Below are 14,691 nucleotides of genomic sequence, written 5' to 3'. Positions count from 1 at the left end.
AGTAACACTTTTCAGTCACCTTAGTCTGGGGCCTGAAAGGGGAGGGTCTTAGTAACCCATCCTTCCATTCCTAGAGGAGTAGATTATTCTGCCTACCTCTCAGATAAGACTTACTATGTAGCTAAGGATAGCCTTGAACTCCTTACCCTCCTGCCTCCACTTCCCAAGTGCTGGCATTAAAAGTGTCTGCTACCAGCCGGGCAGTGGTGGCGCATGCCTTTAATCCCAGCACTTGGGAGGCAGAGGCAGGTGGAGTTCGAGGCCAGCCTGGTCTACAGAGTGAGTTCCAGGACAGCCAGGACTACACAGAGAAACCCTGTCTCGAAAAAAAACCAAAAACCAAAAAAAAAAAAAAAAAGTGTCTGCTACCATGTCTGGCTAGGTCTCAAGTTTTAGAGCAGGCTGAGATCATTAGAACTGTCTCTAAATCTAAATAGCTGGTCACTGCAAGAAGTAGGGAGATAGAACCATTGCTTCTGTCCAGGGAAGATGTCCTTGTAATTGGTGGTCATGAAGGAAGAAGTGGAAGAGGCCAGAGAGGAGAAAATGGGAACAGTGTAGTCGGCCAGGCCACACTTAGGAATGAGAACACGGAGCATATGAGGGAAGCCATGTTGTTAGTCAAGCGGTAAGGTACAGTTGGGCATGCTAGAACACACATTTAATCCCAGCACTTGGGAGGCACTGGCAGGTGAATTTATGAGTTTGGGGCTAGCCTGGTCTATGCAGAGAGTTCCAGGACAGTCAGGGGTACTTAGTGAGACCCTGTCTCAAAAGACAGAACAATGAAAAAGAAGTGAGATAGCCCAGAGCACAGCTGGTCTGGAAGGAAGAGGGACAGGCATTTGGATTTGGCTTCTGACACTCTAATGGGGCAGCATGGAATACCCACAACCAGAGGTGTCCTGGAAGTAACGTCCGTGTAGCAGTGGGAGAATGGGAGTGGACAAGCTGTCAGCTAGGAGAGGTCCATGTGGAAAAAAGGGTCAATGTCAGAGCAGTGAGGGCTGGTGGAGAAATGCCCGACTGCAGCAAGTCCTAGGCCTGCTTGGTCCAGGATGAAGATGTGTGGGGAGGAACAGTCTGATGAGAGCAGAGAGCAGCAGAACAAACTGCAAAGCTCTGCACCTTCAGAGACTCAGGGCCTTGAGCTCCTCCCAAAGTCCAGCCATCACAGATGACCTGACCACACCACACAAGGCGGGGAGCCTAGATCCCAGACTACTGTAAGCCATCTGATCACAATGAGAAAGGGGATCATGGTGGCAATCCGGCTGCAGAGTTGAGGGCATCCTAGGGCAGGAAGGGAGCCTCAAGTTAGATGGCCTTTCTCTATCACACTACATTTTACAGATAGGGAGATGGAGCCCTCGATGAAGGTGTTTGCTGGCAAGCTCGACAACCTGAGTTCAAGGGTGGGAGAGAACCAACTCTCAAAAGCTGGTTGTTGACCTCCATATTCATGAGGACCCACATACAAGAATGAATGTATGGTTAATGTTTTTTTTAAAAAAGATTTGTTTTGTGTATATATGTTCATTGTAGCTGTCTTCAGAAACACCAGAAGAGGGCATCTGATCACTTTTCAGATGGTTGTGAGCCACCATGTGGTTGCTAGGAATTGAACTCAGGACCTCTGGAAGAAGAGTCAGTGTTCTTAACCACTGAGCCATCTCTCCAGCCCCCGAATGTATGGTTAACTAATTAAATGTAAAATTTAAACATAGGGAAACCAGTGGCTCAGTTTGGAAAGTCTGGTTTACCACCTCGCCACCCAGCAAGACCAGGATCAGAGACCCCATGGTGGGACTGAAGATAACCAGGGGTCCCAACTAAGCTGACTGCCTGCCTGAACCCTAGCTCCTGTTTGGGTGGAAGTGCCAGCCTTGTTTCGAAATTCTCCTTCCTTCCCTATTGGCAGTAAAATGCCACCTCTGCAAAATGGCCCCATGTGGTGGTAGTGTGCACCAAGGCCAATCTCCCAACCAGGAAAGCCCTAGCTTCTGCTGAGCTTGTGTTCCCCAACCCCAATATTCCTGTTCCTGATTCCAGTGCTGCTGGAGGGTTCCCCGCTCATGGTGTGATGTCTTCCAGACATCAAGGCCAGGCAGATTCTCAGGAAAGACGCTTTGACTGGTCAGCATTAGGGGTTCTGGGTGCCCATCTCCAGAAGCTAAGCGCCTAGCCTAGCAGGGCTGAATTTAAGACTTCCCATCTCACCTGCCTATAAAGGGCCAGTCGGTGCTGGTGGAACACAGGAGTGGGCTGGATGGAAGGACACATCGTGGGCGGGGGCCTGCAAGAACAACCAACCCGGGCCAGCGCCACCGAGCCTCTCCACTCCCCTCCCGGCCTTTCCTCACCTTTCTGACTACTAAGAAGAGGTCTCCCCAGAGCCTGGGGCGCCCCCTGCGGGCACGGGTGAAGCTGCAGCTATGCCCCGCCCTCCGGAACGCCCCCACCGACCCTGGCGCTTCGAAATAAAGTTCCGGCTGTTCCTGGGGCGCGTGTGGTTGCCCTGGAGACTGGACAGCACCCCACACAGACTCCGCCCGCCCCCAGCGCGCAGGCCTGCAGTGGTTGCCGTAGCTACAGGAGGCGAGGGGGCGCGGAGCCCGACGCCACGCCCTAACTCCGTGTAGCCCCGCCCCCAGGCCCCCGCCCCGCCCTCTCTGCCGCCTTCGCTCTTGCAGCTGCGGCTCCTACCAGGGGTCCGTGGGGCTGCGGCGGGTGCAGCTGAGGTGCGGCTCAGAGTGGAGGCGCAGGGGACGTGCCAGGCACAGGCCAAGAAGGGCTGGGCCGTTCACTCGGGATGCGGTGCTGAGGCCCAGCATGGCCGGCCTGGGCCCCACCTTCCCGCTGCACCGGCTAGTCTGGGCGAACCGGCACCGCGAACTGGAGGCCGCACTGCACAGCCGCAAGGTGAGGCCCTGCAGGGGATCCGATCCGGTTTGTTTCCCCCGTAAGCCCCGGTGCCAAGGTACGGAATCCACTCCGCAGCTCACCTGCCCCTGCTGTGCTCCGCAGCTGCATCCTGACTACTTAGGTCCAGCTCTATCCAAATCCCTGGTCACCTGCCCTCGAGCTTGAGCGTTAGTGCATCTCCTTGGTTGGGCCTTGCTCTGCTCTCTGCCCACTTTGTGTTGCATTAAGCTCTGGATTCACCCTCATCACCTCTGAGCTAGAATGAAGACAAGAGCCTTGTTCTAGTCCTCAAGCTGGCCTAAACTCTCAACATCCCTAGCCTGAATCTGTCTCGCTAGACTCTGCCACCAGGTCCTCAACTCTGTGGGTGGCAGAGGGCAGGAGAAATGAGCAGTTCCTTCCCACTGGCCCTCTCTGTCCCCTTTACCCCGACACTCTCCAGTCCACCCCTCTATCTTCTCACTGACCTGGTTACTCTCGTTTCCCATAGTAACTCTAGCCCTTTTCAATCCAGTGACCTCCTTGCTTTGGCTCTCTTGCCTTGTATTGAGTGTCTCATCTCCCTTAGCACGACATTGAACAGGAGGACCCCCGAGGGCGAACCCCCCTGGAGCTGGCTGTGACCTTGGGGAACTTGGAGTCTGTGAGAGTCCTCCTTCGACATAATGCCAACGTGGGCAAAGAGAGCCATCAGGGCTGGGCAGGTACTATGCAGGGCAGAGGGTCTTCCCTTGAGACTAGCATCCAGGTTGGTGAATGGGAGTAAGTAACCATGCCTGGGGTCGATAAGAGGACTTCCCCAGCAGTTGATCATCTCCAGTCCTGCAGGAGGCAGTCAGCACTGGAGACCCTGAGATGGTACAGTTGGTACTCCAGTATCGGGACTTCCAGAGGGCCACACAGAGGTTGGCTGGCATTCCAGAACTGCTCAACAAACTCCGTCAGGTATGGTAGGGTATGGTAAAGAAGTGGGGTGTTGTAACAGGGGCTACCCTGTTCCCTGTGATAAACCTGGCCTTGGAAGAGTATCTAGGTTGTGCAGTATGCTTTCCCACCATCTGTGTCTAGACCTCTGCCAAGGGTCATATAAGAAACAGAGGATCCCAGGCCTATGCTGATGAGACTGGGTCTTTTGGAAGGAAGACATTTACCATCACTAAAGGTCTCTGATACCAGGAATCTCTTGGGTAGAATGGTGGCCTTGGGTCTCCTAGAGGATGTAAATTTTCAGAAGGGTGACTGGGTGGAGATGGCCTGGACCCTGGAATGCCTAGTCCTGTGTACTCCATCCTAAGCATACAGAGGACAGAGGCACAGTTATGTGTCCTCACATTCAGGAAGGCCTGGAAAGATCATTGTGTCTCCCTTACAGATAAGGAATCAGAGACACAAAAAACAGAGGACCTTGTAGGGCCCCACAGTGGGCTGTGGCCCATGTTGAAACTGGCTCCAGGCCCCCAGTGCTTATAGCTTCTTTATGTGTTGACCATTTTAGAGCCTACTTGGGCTCTCTCCTTAGCATGGTTTGTTTGGAGTGGGGCTATAGCTGGGCCACAGCAGTGCATCAGAATTTGTGGGCTCCCAAAGAGTAGTAGTGTGTTGTGAGGCCCACAGCCTAGCAGGTTAGCCATTGGTCCTAACAGGCAGCTCTGGTTTTTCTTAGGCCCCTGATTTCTACGTGGAAATGAAATGGGAGTTCACTAGCTGGGGTGAGTGGGGCTCAATTGGCTGCCAGATACTTGGAGTGGGCCATTTGGGGAAGATTCCCAATGACTTTGAGACTTCTTGCAGTACCTCTTGTGTCCAAGATGTGCCCGAGCGATGTGTACCGTGTGTGGAAGCGGGGTGAGAGTCTGCGGGTGGACACTAGTCTCTTGGGCTTTGAGCATATGACCTGGCAGCGTGGCCGGAGGAGCTTCATCTTCAGGGGTCAGGGTGAGCTCTGGGGTGAGCTGCAGGGACACATGTTCTGTCACCCTCAGATTCCCTGGTGACTTGTGAGGACGATATCCTATCTCTGTGCTTTCTGAAAGTGGAGACTGAAGCTGAGGGTGGAGGGGGATCCAGGGGCTGAGGGTTTATCTACTTAGTAACAGTTGGCTGAGGAGAGCTCACTGGTAGGCCCTGGCACTAATATGGTCCCCTCCTATGACACCCCTGTGGCTGACAGAGGCGGGAGCCTTGGTGATGGAAGTGGATCATGACCGGCAGGTGGTACACACAGAGACACTAGGTCCAGCTCTGCATGAACCAGAAGCGCTGCTGGCTGCCATGCGGCCCAGTGAGGAGCATGTGGCCAGCCGACTCACCTCTCCTATCGTCTCCACCCACCTGGACACTCGCAATGTAGCCTTTGAGAGGTCAGTCGGGTCCTGGTATACTATGAGCAGGGATGGAGGAGACATAAGAAAACCCACATGTTTTTTAAAGTTAGGGTCTCACTGTGTAGCCCAGGCTGGTCTTGAACCAGAGACCCTCCTGCTTCAAATCCTGAGTACATTTATAGGTATGTGTCATCATGCCCAGTGTAAACCACCATTGATAAAAGTACTATCCTTAAGGTTCCTAACACCCATGGGAGGCTGACTGCCACATCGCTAGAGGCTGCTTAGACTGGGGTGCAGGTATTTACTATAGTTCTTATTAACAAATATGCCATCACAACAATTTTTAAAAAATGTATTGTCTCAAGAAGTAACTGTTTAGCTGCAGTCTCCCTTCACCCAGCCGGACATATCCAGTGATCTCTGTTGCTAAGGATCTCCCTACTTGTAATTTGCAAATATGTTATTTTTTCTATGGATTTCTTTTTTAAAAGATTTGTTTATTTTATATATATGAGTACACTTTAGCTATCTTAAGACACACACCAAAAGAGGGCATCAGATCTCATTACAGATGGTTGTGAGCCACCAAGTGGTTGCTGGGAATTGAACTCAGGACCTCTGGAAGAACTGCTGAGCCATCTCTCTAGCACTGTGTATTGATTTCTTTCACTTTATGATGTTCTCAAGGTTCATCCAAACTGTAACTGTAGCACGTAACTCTTCATTTATTTTTATGGCTGAATGAACGCATTGTATGGACATACCCCGCCTGCCTCTGCCTCCCAACTGCTGGGATTAAAGGTGTGTGCCACCACTGCCCGGCTCTTTTTTTTTTTTATCTATTTATTTTATTTTATGTGTATGAGGGTTTTGCCTGCATGTATCTATATGCATAGTGTGCCTGCAGTGCCCAAGGAGACCAGAAGAGGGCATCAGAGCCCTTGGAACTGGTGAAATAGATGACTGTAAGCCAGCCACCACGTAGGTACAGAGAATTGACACCAGTCCCTTGCAAAAGCGAGGATAGATGCTCTTGCCTTCTATCAATAGACTTTGGGTGGTTTCTGCCGTTTGTCTATTATGAATAATCTTACTATATACTTTTATATAAATTTGGTGTGAGCATGTGTCTTCATTTCTCCTGGATGCATCCCTAGGCTTTGAGTGGAACTGCTGGATCATGTAACAACTCAGTATGTTTTGTTTGATGAAGCACCAGACTGTTTACCAACAGGCACGGATCGTTTTACTTTACTACCAGCCATGTGTGATGGTTCCAGTTCTTCCTCCACACTTTCCCAGCGCCCTGGACTAGCCATTCTTTGATTTCTGTACTCCAGCTAGGTGTGGATAGGATGTCACACCTCACTGTGGCTTTGATGGGCATTTCTCTAATGACTAATGAGGTGGAGCACTTTTTCTTGTGCAAATTGGGTCATTTTATTCATTTTTAATTTTTGACAAATACTATTCTAATTCTTTAGTGCCTTATGTTTAAGTCTGGTTCTCTCTCTTTTTTGGTTTTTCAAGACAAGATATCTAGATGTAGCCCTGGCTGTCCTGGAACTGTAGACCAGGCTGACCTCGAACTCACAGATCCACCACCTCTGTCTCCCAAGTGCTGGGATTAAAAGGGGTGCTCCAACATTGCCTGGTGAATTCTTTATTCATTCTACTTTTTGGGTTGTTTTTATTTTTTGATACAGGATCTTACTCTTAGTACCAAGCTGACCTCAAACTTGTAGCAGTTTAGTCTGTCTCCTGAGTGCAAGGGTTACAGGCATGACTGCCATACATGGCTTTGTTTATATTTTCTAACTATAAGAAATTGATCATGTGATTTGCAGTTATTGTTTGCATTTCTGTAAGTCATCTTTTAGTTTTCCTTCTTTTTGTTTTTGTTTTGTTTTGTTGTTGTTTGTTTGTTTGTTTGTTTAAGAGACAGGTTTTCACTTGTCTGGCCTAGAGCTCACTCTGTACATGAAATTGATCTAGAACTCACAGAGCTCCACCTGCCTCTGCCTCTTGAATGCTGGGATTAAACGTGTGTGCCACCTCACCACACCTGGCTTCCTTCAGTGTCTTAATGACTTTTGTTTTGTAATAATTTTTTGTACTTTTTAAAAAATATTCATCTATTTTGTTTTGGCGTGTGTGTGTGTGTGTGTGAGATGCACACAGGCATTCCATTTTACATATTTGGAAGTTGGAGGACACCCTTTGGGATTTAGTTTTCTTCTTGAGCCATTTTCTCAGCTTTTTTTTTTTCCTCTTTTCTCTGTGTAGTCATGGATGTCCTAGAACTCATTCTGTAGATCAGGCTGGCCCCCAACTCAGAGAACTGCCTGTGTCTGCCTCCTAAGTGCTGGGATCAAAGGTGGGCGCCACCACCCTCTATCTGTTCCATTATTTTTTAAAAATTAGATTATATGGTTTTTTTTTTTTTATTATTTTTTGTTTCTTTGTTTTGTTTTTTGAGACAGGGTTTTTCTGTGTATCCCTGGCTGTCCTGGAACTCACTCTGTAGACCAGGCTGGCCTCGAACTCAGAAATCCGCCTGCCTCTGCCTCCCAAGTGCTGGGATTAAAGGCGTGCGCCACCACTGCCCGGCCTATGTTTTATTTTATGTGAGAGTATTTTGCTTGCATGAATGTTGTGCACACACAGTGTGTGTGCCTAGTAGCCTTGCAGGTCAGAGGGTGTTGGATCCCCTGGAGCTGGAATCAAGTATGGCTGTAAACCACCATGTGGTACTAAAATGGAACCTTGTCCTCTAAAAGAGAAATGTGTGCTCTTAACCACTCAGCCATCTCTCAAACCTCTCATTTTTAGAATATGGATTTCTTCATTGTGAATATAAAAATATAATTCTATATTGGTCACATATACTGGAACATTGCTGTTCTCATTTCAACTAGATATTTAGTAAACATTTTAAAAAAAGATTTTATTGGAATGAGTGTTTGCTTACATATGTACGTGCACCATGTGTGTGCACTGCCTGAGGAGGTCAGAGGGGGGTTGTCAGAATTTTTGATGCTGGAGTAACAGGTATGTGTAGCTGCCTTATATGGGTACCAGAGTCCAAATTCTCACTCTGTAGCAGAGAAGGAAGTGCTCTTATCATGGAGCCAGGTCTCCAGCCTCAGTATTTTTACTATGCAAGATATTGATATAGTTTTTCTTCTATAAAGAATATAGATGTCTTTCTTTTGCTTTCCTGTGGTTTCCAGCTAGGGCTCCCAGTATAGCGTTGATTAGAAGTGGCCAGAATCTTGGCAAGAATAAAGGCGTGGTGGCTCACGCCTTTAATCCCAGCACTTGGGAGGCAGAGGCAGGGGGATTTCTGAGTTCGAGGCCAGCCTGGTCTACAGAGTGAATTCCAGGACAGCCAGGGCTACACAGAGAAACCCTGTCTCAAAAAAACCAAAAAAAAAAAAAAATCATGACATCTCAGCCTAAAGAAAAAAATACCCAGTCTCATCATTACCTAATACTAATTATGAGGTTCTGAGGATACTCTTTATCAAATGAAGAAGTTTCTTTTTGTTTCTAATTTGTTGAATAAGTTGAATACATACATATATATTATGAAAGTGTTGGATTTGTTCAGTGCCTCATTAATATGACATGTTTTTCTTTGAAGTTTCTTTTGGGAGGTGGGGGTTATAGTTCAGTAATAAATGTATGCTTAGCATATACAAGACCCTGGGTTTGATCCCCTGTACCACCATGTCTTAAAGTCAGTGAAAAGGCACCATGGTCACTGCAGCTCCTATAAAAAAATAAATTGGGGCTGGCTTACAGATTTAGAGGTTTAGTTCATCACCACCATGGCAGGCAGCATGGCCACAAGCATGGCATTAGAACCGTAGCTGAGAGCTACATCCTGATCTGGAAGCAGAGTGAGAGACTGGTCCTGGCATGGGCTCTTGAAGCCTTAAAGCCCACCCCAGTGACACACTTCCTCAAACCAGGCCATACTCCCTAATCATTCTAAGCCATATCGATAGTGCCACTCCCTGGTGACTAAGTGCTTAATTCATGCAGATGAGCCTATGTGGGCTCTTACACCAAACCACCTTACAGCTAACGATCTCTGCTTGTATGATTTGTTACATATATTGATTCTTTTGATATTGAGCCAACCTTGCATTCCTGGGATAATGTTACTTGATTGTGGTATAGAATTCTTTCCATCTGTTCTGTTCTGTTCTAAGGATTTATTGGCTAATAATTTGCTGAGGATTTTGTCTATATATTTTAAGAAATATTGGTCTATAGCCAGCCTGCTTGCCTTTCTTATTTTTTTTTTTTATTTCTCTCTTCCTGTGCTGGTATACATGCACACCAAGCAGGCACTCTATTGCTGACCTAAATCCAGAATGCTGACCTAGATCCAGAATTCGCAGTTTCCTCTTCATGTCTTTGTCTGCTCTTGATATGTGGCAAAATTTGATAGCATGAGTTGAAAAAAAACATTATCTTTTAAACTTATTTATGTATTTAATTATTTAAATGTAGGACTATTCTGTCTCCACATACACCTGCATGCCAGAAAAGGAAATCAGATCCCTTTACAGATGGTTGTGAGCTACCATGTGGTTGCTGGGAATTAAACTCAGGTTCTCTGGAACTGCAGAACATTGTGGGGTTTTGTGGGGTTTTGTTGTTTTTTTTTTTTTTTTTTTTTGGTTTTTTTGAGACAGGGTTTCTCTGTATAGCCTTGGCTGTCCTGGAACTCACTCTGTAGACCAGGCTGGCCTCGAACTCAGAAATCCACCTGCCTCTGCCTCCCAAGTGCTGGGATTAAAGGTGTATGCCACTACCACCACCATCCCACCAAGTGAAAATTATTACCTAGTCATTCATTTTGTAGAAGAGTTGGTAAATCACTTGATACAAATCTTTAAGTGGTTAGGAGAATTCTATGGCAAAGCCGTTATTCAGTCCTGCACTTTTGTCTCTGGGTAGACAATGGTAAAGAGAAAAGAGCCGTCTCCTCACTGGTTACAAATGCCTTACTTATAGTTAGTTCTTCTTAAGTTAGTTTCAGTAGTTTGGGCCTCACAAGAAATTTGTTTATTTCATCTAAATTACTATTATTTTATTGTATTTTTGTGTGTATGTATGCACATTTGGGAGCCAGAGGCAGGTGGATCTCTGTGAGTTCAAGACCAGCCTGGTCTACATAGTAAGTTCCAGGACAGTCAAGGATACATAGACCTGTCTCAAACAAAAGTGAGAAACAAGACAACAAAATCATGCCAGACATCTTATCATCTCAATTAAAAAATGCTTCTGCATTCATGGACAGTTTTTAACTGGGCCACAACACCATTATCATATCTAATAAAATTAAGAATTAAGAGGCAGGTATGCTGTCACCCGCTTTTAATCTGGAAACTAGGGAGGCAGAGGCAGGCCAATCCTGAGCTACACAAAGAAAACCCAGTCTCAAAAAAAAAAAAAAAAAAAAATCTAAAAAGAATTTCTCTTGCTCTCTGGTCCTTGGCCCTTGTGCAAATGTTCTAGCTGTCCAGCCCTTTTAGTCCACTCCCTGTATCACTGTGGGAAGGGACACTGGGTAGTCAGAGAGCCAGCTAGGTAAAAGGGCTTTTGTTGTTTATTGGAGGGTACTGGTTCACTACTTCTGTCTGGTCTGTTTCAGGAACAAATGTGGTATCTGGGGATGGAGGTCTGAGAAGATGGAGACCATTAGTGGCTACGAGGCGAAGGCAGGAGAGGCTGCTGGGCTAGGGGACTTGGGGATAGGCCAGGGGCTGAGCTTCTTCACTCCCTTCTACTGTGGAGGGAGAGATGGAATAGTTTTCACCTCAGAAGCCTTACCAACCAAAGGGAATTTCTATGGCCCAGAGTCCTAGTCCCTGCTAACCCCTCCCAAGGCTCTGAGATGAAATAAAGGGTGGGGTTTGGTTTTGTTTTGTTTTGTTTTGTTTTGTTTTGTTTTTCTTGGCTCTCTAACTGCATGTCCCTGTTAGCGACTCCTGGGGTTCAGACCCTGCCACCTGCTCTAATGTGGGGACAGTTTGTATGTCTCTGGGAACAGGAGAACTTGGATCCTGGGCTGACGAGGCTGAATGTGAAGAATGGGGCTCTGAACCCTGAGTTCCCCATGTCTCCCCCTCCTCCATCCCCAGGTGTACAGTGCCACCAATGTGGAGCTGGTGACACGCACAAGAACAGAACACCTCTCTGATCAGGACAAGTTAAGGAACAAAGGTAAACCCAGGTGCGATTGCCTGCTGCCCAGTCATCCTGTGGTCTGGTGCCAGGGTTCAACAACTCCAGGCAGGGTGGGAGGCCTCCCCCTTCCTGCCAGAATCTGCCACCCAGTGGGAGGCTGCTAGGCAGGCAGTGGCTGAACACAATTTGGGGAATAGCCTCAAGTTCCCTTATGGTCACTACTACTTCTTCTCAGCGGGGAAGACTCCATTCCAGTCCTTTCTGGGGATGGCCCAGCAGCACTCCTCCCACACTGCGGTGAGCTTGGCTAGGGGAGGGTTGGGGCAAGCCTGGGTGGGTGGGGCACTTTATCTTCACACTGAGGACTAACTCCTGCCATGGGGGTCCATTCAGGCGCCAGTGCAGCAGGCAGCCAGCCCCACCAACCCTACTGCCATTTCTGCTGAGGAGTACTTTGACCCCAGCTTCAGCCTGGAATCAAGAAACATTGGCCGCCCTATTGAGATGTCTAGCAAAGTGCAGAGGTGAGGTCTGGGGGAAAGTCGGGGAGTCCCACTAGAGGACCTTGAGCACTGGCAGAAGCCTGTCATGCATGGAGTGTGTCACAGTGAGGGATCCACTCACTTAGTAGGCTTCTCTCTTGAGTTTGCTCCAAAGGGTGAGAGCATATCTCTCTAAGCACAGTCTGAGAACCTAGCTTGCACCTGGGCCCCAGGAGTTGGTCATACTCAGGGGATATCACCAGTGTATTTGCTTTTGCTTATTTGTTTTGGGCTTTATGATACAGGGTCCCACTTTGTAGCCCTGGCTTGGAACTCATTATGTAGTTCAGGCTAATCTCCAACTCCAAACAATCCAAGTAGTGGCATTACACCATTCCTGACTTGTTTTTCTGTTCAATGAGCGTGTGCCGGGGACCAGAGCATGCCAGAGTAGGAAGGGCCCATAGCTCTGCTGTCCACTGGCTTATATCACAAGGACATAATCTTCCCTTCTGGGAGTCTGTTTTCTTCTCCAGAAAAACAAAAAGTCAACCCGATGTGCATGGTCACAGTGGATGTAGTCATGGTGACAATGCCTTGTCCTTGTAGCAGGTCTAACATACTTCATGCAGCCTCCTGTGCCTCTACTCAGACATTGTTAAAGATGGTGACTTAAACCCCAAAGTTCCCAACTCCTGGACTATGCTTGACACTCAAGCACAGCACATTTTTGTACATGTGTGTGTGTCCAGCACAGTCAAGTGGACAGTGCTGACTAGTTTTGGACAGAGGACAAAGATCAGGTTGTGGGCAAGGCCCAGAGAGAAGCCCACAGGCTGGCTCTGCCCCTCCTCCTGCATTTCCAAAGTGTGGCACAAAGCCATCATCAGCACCAGAACGGACGAGGGGCTCTCAGGCTTTAGAGCCAGTGCTGAGTCCCTGAGGGCAACAGTCAATAGGAGAAGACCAGGGAGAAGGGTACCACAGGCAGGTGACTAGAAAGGGTGAGGCAGCAGGGGGGTGTCCCTAACCCACTTGCTATTGTGGCTGGATAGATTCAAGGCAACACTGTGGCTAAGTGAGGAGCACCCACTGTCCTTGGGTGACCAGGTGACACCCATCATCGACCTGATGGCCATCAGCAACGCTCATTTTGCCAAGCTGCGGGATTTCATCACTCTACGCCTCCCACCAGGCTTCCCTGTCAAGATTGGTGAGAGAGCAACCAAGGGGTAACCAGGACTTGGGCATGATGCCCTCCTCAGGTTTGGGGTTACTGAAGGGGTGCAAGCAGCTCAAGCCTGGCTCTCTTCCCTCAGAGATTCCCCTCTTCCATGTGCTCAATGCCCGCATCACCTTCAGTAACCTGTGTGGCTGTGATGAGCCTGTGAGCTCAGTGTGCGTCCCCAACCCCAGTTCTGCCATTTCTGCTTCAGGTATGACTATAGCTACAGGAGACAATACATAGCTGGTAGTGCAGCTCTCTGATCAGCCTTTAGGCTGAATATGACCTTTCTGCTGCCCTGCCCAGGAAGCCCTTTTCCATGTGAGGTAGACCCCGCTGTGTTTGATGTGCCCGAGGGGTACAGTGTGCTGGGTGCTGAGCGCAGTGAACCCCTTCGAGATGAGGACGATGACCTGCTGCAGTTTGCCATCCAGCAGAGCCTGCTTGAGGCAGGCACAGAGGCAGAGCAGGTGGGATGCAAGTGGAAGGTGGGTCATGGCCTCTACAGCCACAAGCCCGAGTTGACAGTTCAGGGCTCTGGCTGCTGCAGGTGACTGTGTGGGAAGCCCTGACCAACACACGGCCTGGTGTTCACCCTCCTCCACGAGTCACAGTGTTTGAAGAGCAGCTTCAGCTGGAGCAGTGAGTCCCCCAGGAGCTGTGTGTGGGTCCTTGGCTGACTGGTGGTGGGTGGGAAGCCAGGGAGTTTTGATCCAAGGGCTCCAGTCCTTCACATGACAAATGCTGCTCACCATGAGGAGCAGGAAGGGCCAAGAGAGGCCTGCTTGTCTCTCTCCCTGATACCTTGATCTCAAAATTGCAGCTCTTGGCTCCTCCCCAAGCCTTCTCATTGTTCTACTCTCCCCTCAACCCTTACCCTGAAGGGCCCTCCAGGAAAGCCTACAGCTGTCCACAGAGTCCAGGGGTCCAGAATCTCCTCAGAAGACACCTCCATCCCCTGCACCCCCAAGCTTTGAGGAGCAGCTTCGCCTGGCCCTGGAGTTGTCTTCACGGGAACAGGAGGAGTTAGAGCGCCGGGGCCAGCAGGAGGAAGAAGACTTACAGCGGATTCTGCAGCTGTCACTCACAGAGCACTGAGATGCCTGGCCTTGGGATGGCTCCTCAGGGTCAATCCTTCTGCCTGTTTTTGTAATTTATTTATTTATTTATAAACTGTCTGCTGCTGAGCTTGGGGTCTGGGGCACTGGAGGTAGGCTAGCAGTGAGACTACGGTGGAAATAAAGAGACCATCAGCAGTAGGCTTGCTGTCCTCTGTGGTCTGGAACCAAGGGGACACTGGATGGGGGATTTATTGATGGATAGTCCTCACTAGAGCTGGCACAGAGCAACTTTGGAACCTCCATTTCTACAGCTATAAAATAAGACCACTTCGCCACAGGGCAGGAGTTTCTGGAGATTCTGAAATTTCCCTGGATGCTACCCCAACCCCAGGTTCTGCCTGCCACCTGATGTCCATACTCCAGCTGGAGAGAGGAAAAGGCTGGGTCTTCCTATTCTACCTACT

General features: G+C 48.7%; 1 protein-coding gene across 2 annotated transcripts; it reads left to right on the top strand.

Moving 5' to 3' along the window:
* Window positions 1-363: 363 nt before the first annotated feature.
* Ankrd13d (ankyrin repeat domain 13D) lies at window positions 364-14,425 on the top strand. Of its 2 annotated transcripts, none has more exons than XM_034490835.2 (15): window positions 364-2,922; window positions 3,494-3,629; window positions 3,746-3,870; window positions 4,589-4,634; window positions 4,717-4,860; window positions 5,096-5,285; window positions 10,924-10,990; window positions 11,414-11,495; window positions 11,695-11,756; window positions 11,853-11,983; window positions 12,997-13,154; window positions 13,261-13,377; window positions 13,473-13,636; window positions 13,717-13,808; window positions 14,051-14,425. In XM_034490835.2, exons 1-15 carry the CDS (start codon window positions 2,833-2,835, stop codon window positions 14,262-14,264), a joined length of 1,818 nt encoding a protein of 605 aa, XP_034346726.1. In that variant the 5' UTR covers window positions 364-2,832; the 3' UTR covers window positions 14,265-14,425. The 2 variants fall into 2 exon arrangements, with proteins under 2 accessions (XP_034346726.1, XP_076771015.1); XM_076914900.1 differs by having other exon boundaries at window positions 2,278-2,922; window positions 3,754-3,870.
* Window positions 14,426-14,691: the final 266 nt, after the last annotated feature.

This window comes from Arvicanthis niloticus, chromosome 1 (genome assembly GCF_011762505.2).
Source record: "Arvicanthis niloticus isolate mArvNil1 chromosome 1, mArvNil1.pat.X, whole genome shotgun sequence".
NCBI classification, from domain to species: Eukaryota; Metazoa; Chordata; class Mammalia; order Rodentia; family Muridae; genus Arvicanthis; species Arvicanthis niloticus.
This window is presented reverse-complemented; position numbering and strand designations above follow the sequence as displayed.

Excerpts from the sequence above, each read along its gene's own strand:
- Ankrd13d (XM_034490835.2), top strand. The coding sequence starts at position 2,833 with ATGGCCGGCCTGGGCCCCACCTTCCCGCTGCACCGGCTAGTCTGGGCG. Across the intron at positions 5,286-10,923 it reads CGCAATGTAGCCTTTGAGAG|GAACAAATGTGGTATCTGGG; the intron begins GTCAGTCGGGTC and ends GGTCTGTTTCAG. Across the intron at positions 11,984-12,996 it reads ATGTCTAGCAAAGTGCAGAG|ATTCAAGGCAACACTGTGGC; the intron begins GTGAGGTCTGGG and ends GTGGCTGGATAG.